At 31.2% G+C, this 6285-nt stretch overlaps 1 protein-coding gene across 1 annotated transcript in view; it reads left to right on the top strand.

Annotated features, from left to right (window-relative positions):
- Nucleotides 1-947: 947 nt before the first annotated feature.
- Nucleotides 948-6285, top strand: part of LOC102590768 (probable LRR receptor-like serine/threonine-protein kinase At5g45840) — a 7678-nt gene continuing 2340 nt past the window's right edge. Inside the window, exons 1-5 of the mRNA XM_006367513.2 lie at nucleotides 948-999; nucleotides 1097-1155; nucleotides 1234-1422; nucleotides 3900-4019; nucleotides 4112-4254. Coding sequence (XP_006367575.1) covers nucleotides 948-999; nucleotides 1097-1155; nucleotides 1234-1422; nucleotides 3900-4019; nucleotides 4112-4254 — 563 coding nt within the window. The remainder of the gene's footprint in view (nucleotides 1000-1096; nucleotides 1156-1233; nucleotides 1423-3899; nucleotides 4020-4111; nucleotides 4255-6285) is intronic.

The following is a 6285-nucleotide window of genomic DNA, read 5'->3' as shown; positions in this document are numbered from 1 at the left end:
AAATAGAAGTAATTTCCTTACCACAGAAAATACCAACAATAAATTTCTTAAGCTTGTTAACTCCTGTATTCAGATTAGCAAACCAGAAATAATAAAAGATGAAAAGAAAACACACAAAGAACTATCCGAGTCCACAGAACCCACTGTGTGTCCTTAAGAAATTTAATCCCCTCAAGTACCCGAGGTTGCAGATTAATTCCTCCCAAGATAAAACGGATTAACCATTAAAGAAGTAGCGGTACCTCAAACTTCGATAATTTCAACGAACTCAAAATGACAGCAACGAATCACACACACAGACACGATCGATCGATTTTGTTTTGTAAGAAATGTATGCAAAAGAAGGGAAGAATTCGATGCAGAAAAATGAGAGAAAACCTCTCTATTTATAGCCAACAAAGGGTAAAGGTCACAACCCTTTGGAAAGAAGACAACCTTTCAGAAAGGTCACAACACTTGGGAAAAGGCATAGCCTTTCAAACGGTCACAATCCTTTAGAAAGGACACAACCTTTCATAAAGCTCACAACCCTTCGACATAGTCACAACTCTTCAGGAGAGTCACAACCCTTCATTTCCTGTTCACACCTTTAAAACCCAACACAACATCCATTACTGCCTCTGGGAGTGAATATTCTTAGCGTAGCCTTGTTATAACAATTTACCTGGAACAAAGGGAGGTACTGATATTCTTCGTCTTATGAGGAATTAGAGGACTAATATTCTCAGAGTAGCATTGTTATATGCCCTTTTTCACTATATGTTTGCTAGGACGAGAAGGTACAAATGGAACTATTTCCTTCTTTCTCATGAGAAGTGAATTAGCTGAGACGTCAATACTAACGCTTGAAGGCTGGAATCCTCCCCTTATACTTCTAAAATGTCGCTGATCTTTCCCATACATTTGCTTTCTCTGGATATTGCGAGGAGGATGAACCTTTCACTGGAATGGTGGCCTTTGAGTATGCTCCTAATGGAACTCTTTTCGAGCATCTTCATGGTAATTAAAACTTTCTAGCAGTGTTATGTTTCACTTTGATCATTCATGATGGGTACAATGTATTGTCTTCAATACATGCATGAATTAAACCCCCCAGTGCCACATTGCAACTTGAATTCTAAATCCATATTTTTGACCGATGATTATGCTGCTAAGGTCTGTTTCACATGGCTATATATCCCAAAATATGTCAATAAGAAACTTTTACTGACGACTGAGTACTTTTTTTAACAGATTACAGAGATTGATTTCTGGTCAGAACTAACAGCCAAGTCGAAGTCCTCTAGCGATGATTTAGAGAATTCCGTGCTGCCACCGCTTGCTGATCCCGAGACTAATGTCGATAGCCTTGGAATTCTTTTAATAGAAATAATTTCTGGCAAATCACCTTATTCAGAAGAAAAAGAGTCTCTTCTAAACTGGGTAAATATCCTTTATCCTTATTTTCATATGTATTGAACTTAATGTTCTGATCCCTAGGGTGCAGTTGTTGTGTCTGACTAGATCCAGAGGCGGATCTAGAGATTGTTGAAGGGGTTCATCTGAACCCATTGTTGTAGCCGGAAACTGTATGCTTGTGTGTCTATTAATTAAGCTCATTTTGTACCCACTGACAGGAAATTGCTTTCATCTTGAACCATAAGTACATGTTCCAAAAACCTATTTCTCGATGTTGTGTCGTAATTTTTTTATCTTTAGAAAAATCATTTTTTTGAAATGTTCTAAGTATAAAACAATTTGAGAAAAATACTTAGAAAAGAGTCGCCACTTAATTTTTAAAGAAATTAAGAAAACTTGATTTAGAAAGGCTTCAACAGATAAGCCTTTAAAAATTTAGAGAAAATGGGTAAGAAGTTCTTATTTCTACTCTAAGAAAGTATTAGCACTTAAAGTAGCCGCTAACATGCGGTTATCCTACGACTTGACTAAAATAATTTTTTGACTAATCCTTTGGGAAAATAATTTAACATAAAAATAATAATTTATAATATTTGATTAATTTTATGAAAATATTTAAATAAATGACACATTTTTTTTATTATTATTTTTATTTTTTTAGAGAAAGGGACCCAAAAAATGAAACATTTGACTCGAAATACAAGTGATTGAAATATTAATAAAACTAGATTAATTAGAATTTATTTAATTCATTTAAAACTAATTTAATAAATTAAAACATGAAAATCATTTCTTATTAATTGATTAAACCTTTTGAGAAAATGACTAAGTAAGTATTATTATTATTTTTATTAATTGAAAAAGGTTTTGACTAACATTTTTTACGTTTATTTGATGAAAAATACTTTAACTTAAAACAATTTTTAACATGAGTAAAATATGATTAAGCAAAAAACCTTAAAGAACATCTCTTTTAAGTACAAAAAAGTTTAACTTAATTGAAGATATAAAATTTTTGACCAATATACTTGATCACTAAAATAAATGAACACAAAACATGAAATGTATTAACATTAAACCAACACGAAGAAAATAAACTCATCTTTTGGGGAATTTAATTAAGCTAATTAACAATCCTAAAGTTAGAGTTAATGATAGAAAAACAAACAATAAATAAAGACAATTAAATAATTTAAAGATAAAGGAGAAATGACTTTGGGCCCTCTTTTTGGGCCAATTTTGCTGAAAATTTTCTGGGGTTAATACCAAACCCGTTTTTGTATACACCTGGTGTATATTAGTGTATATGAGCGTATATATCAGCTCTTTTCATGTATCTCTTGCTTCTGAACACCTGTATCTCGCCTCAGCCATGTATTCCCACATTTTCGACCTGTATATCAGTGTATACAGCTGTATATGATCGGTATATAGTCCATTTTCGGACTTTCCGGGGCCTGTTCGTCAACTCCAAAGACTTGTTCTTCGATTTCTCAAGGTTGGATGACTCAATAAAAGAATTTTGGGCCTTTATGACCCTCTCAAAATGCGAAGAGAAAAGGGAGTCCATTGGGCTCCATCCGAGGTGGATTTCACAACAAACAAACAATAGAAAAAAAAAGAACTATATTAGCATACAAAAAACAACGTTTAGCTAAATAAAGAAAACACGTTAACTAATTTACAACATTCACTGAAATCATCATGAAAATATGTATTATCCTAATAAGGCAAAGTTGATTATGAAAATGCATATGGCTAGAAACCAAAGGAAAATTTGACTAATTATACAAATGAAGGAGGGGCAATTCGACCAATGGTTGTTCTCCATCTCAGACTCAAGTTTGGGAACATTCATTTACATACCGTATACACATACGCTAAATGAGACCAAAGCATATAAGCACATGTCATTGAATTAGCTCAGGCCAATACTTTAACAAAGATGTATTCATAAACAAACAAATAGCATAACTGAGATTCTCTTCACATGAAGAAAATTGGGCATTTTGCAGACAACCAGGCAAACAAAGTTGATCAAGAAAATCTTATTCATAATCATACGTCATTTATGCTACATTAATTATGCACCAAAATGCATCCAATTTAATGGGAAAAAATAACAAAAAAAACTCATCTCAAACAATATTTAAACTTACTGTCATCCACTAGTAGCAGAATGCCAAAAGATTGGCTTTTCGGGGGCAGCGAACTGGGATCAATACGAGCTTAAGAACAACTTCAACACCGACTTCAAACCTCGAGCAATAAAATCAAAATATCCAAACCAATCTTAGCCGAAGACCCTTTTAGAACCTAGAACTAAAAATGCATTCAAAATTTCTCAAGCGTAAAAGTCAATTGTTCAAGAAAAATTTTTCTCCCCCTTTTAATTGAATAAAAACCGATCTTAAATAGATGAAGAAAGGGGCTGATTTGAGGGGCAAAACGGATTGAAAAATTTAATTTGAAATTTGAATTCTTTGTTTTGTTCTTTCAAGTCAACAGTGGAAGGGATGGAAATTTCTGAAATTGTGGAAAAAAGGGACGCGGTTGGTGTGACGGATCTGCTTATTTGCACTTATTTCTCGCCGGATTTGCTGGGATTTTCTGGTAATTCTGTGCTCGCGTGAAGAAGGAGACGCACAGGGGCAGTGGGGTCGTTTTGGTACTGCTGTATGTATTGTTTGTTGGGTCTTTGTAATGTATGTAGAATATTGTTGGAATGGGTTTGTTTAGGTGGGCTGCTGAGTTTATTGTTGGGCTCCTGGGAATGTTGTGGGTGAGGGGCATTATTGTATTGGGCTGCTACAAAGTGGCCCAAATTTTGGTCTTAAAAATGGGTTTGAATAAAGGGTAAATCACATAAATATGCTATATTATAAAAATATTTACCATCTATGACAACATAATTTTTCTAACTAAATATAACTTTTTTTTGGAATTAAGAAAATTGTACAGTCTTCGCCTCTTTCTCAGCCCTTTTTCCTCTTCTTCTCTTTACTCTTCTGCTTCTTCGTCTCTTTCTCTGACACTATTTTTCTTCCTCCTCTTTTTTTTTCTTCTTCTTCTTTGAAATTTTCATTTAAATAACTATCCTCAAATCAGTTTTTCCCCATATTTCACTATTTTTATCCAAAAACAAGATGAAAAGAGGAACAAAAAGACCGAAAATTTGTACAAAATCATGTTTTAAGCAGAAATTTCAAATCTCTAAAATTACAGAAGTAAGAGTTCACCATTGATGGTCATTATAAAGCTTCAAATTTTGAATTCATTATTTGAATTTTACGAATTTGTGATTAGTTTGGATAGGTAGTTCGTACAAATAATTGAAAATGTCGTTTGGAGTTTATATCTCAATTCTAAGAGGGTTTAGTTTAGTTTATAATTGATTTTAGGAAAAATATTAGATTGAAGCTCGAAAAGGATGAAGTTTACAGAACTATATCGCGTTTGTATTAAAGTTGTTGCATTAGATATGTTTCATAATTGTATTAAATACATCCTACATTTATAATACGTATTGCAAAACTTCACTCCCTTTTAATGATATCAGCTAAAATAATTTAGGTAACACACTTTTATAATACATTTATAATACATGCACAATACATTTTTAATACATATTGCAAAAATTAATCACTTTCTTAGTGATACAAACTAAAAGTAATTTATAAGACACATATAATACATGTTTTATTCATGAATAATACATTTATAAGACACGCACAATACATTTTTAATACATATTGCAACCATCACTCATTTTCTTAGTGATAAAAGCAAAAATAATTTATAAGATACATATAATATAAGTTTTATTCATGAATAATACATTTAGAATACATATTGCACACTTCACTCCTTTCTTATGGATACCAACAAGAATAATTTAGGTAACACACTTTTATAATACATTTATAATACATATTGCACACTTCACTCCTTTCTTATGGATACCAACAAGAATAATTTAGGTAACACACTAATAATACATTTATAACACACGCACAATACATTTTAATACATATTGCAAAAATTAATCACTTTCTTAGTGATACAAACTAAAGTAATTTATAAGACACATATATACATGTTTTATTCATGAATAATATAGAGTTTAATTCAGTTTATAGATAGTTGTCTTGTCTTTCGTTAGTTACGTTTTTTCATTCATTCTTTATTCTCTCTTCTAATTCAACTTTAATATTGTGTAATACAATTTTAATTCATTTTGCAATTTATTATGTCTCTTCATTTGTTACGATTAGATTATTTATTATTTAATTAATTAATTATGATACAAATTTTATTCATTCTACGAATCACTACTCTACGAAAGAAAGTAGAGAGAGAGAAAGAAAGGGAAAAAAAGCAACATAAAGAGAGAGAGAAAAAGCAACAAAAAGAAAGCAAGAAAGAAAAAAGCAACAAAAAGAAAGCAAGAAAGAAAAAAGCAACAAAAAGAAAGCAAGAAAGAAAAAAGCAACAAAAAGAAAGCAAGAAAGAAAAAAGCAACAAAAAGAAAGCAAGAAAGAAAAAAGCAACAAAAAGAAAGCAAGAAAGAAAAAAGCAACAAAAAGAAAGCAAGAAAGAAAAAAGCAACAAAAAGAAAGCAAGAAAGAAAAAAGCAACAAAAAGAAAGCAAGAAAGAAACAGTAACAAAAAGAAAACAAGGGAGAAAGAACAACATAAAGAAAAAAAAAGAGAAAGAGCGAGAATGAGAGAAAAAAATTATATCAAAAAATTTTTTTAAAAAAAATTAAAAAAAGAGATAAAAATTAAAAAGCCGAGAGAGAAAAAAGAGAAAGATGCGAGAGAGAAATCTAATAAAATATATAGTATTGTTATATATTGCTATAAATGGTAATAATTAAAGAGTAT

The sequence above is a fragment of the Solanum tuberosum genome, unplaced genomic scaffold (assembly GCF_000226075.1).
Source record: "Solanum tuberosum cultivar DM 1-3 516 R44 unplaced genomic scaffold, SolTub_3.0 scf00814, whole genome shotgun sequence".
Lineage (NCBI taxonomy): Eukaryota > Viridiplantae > Streptophyta > Magnoliopsida > Solanales > Solanaceae > Solanum > Solanum tuberosum.
This window is presented reverse-complemented; position numbering and strand designations above follow the sequence as displayed.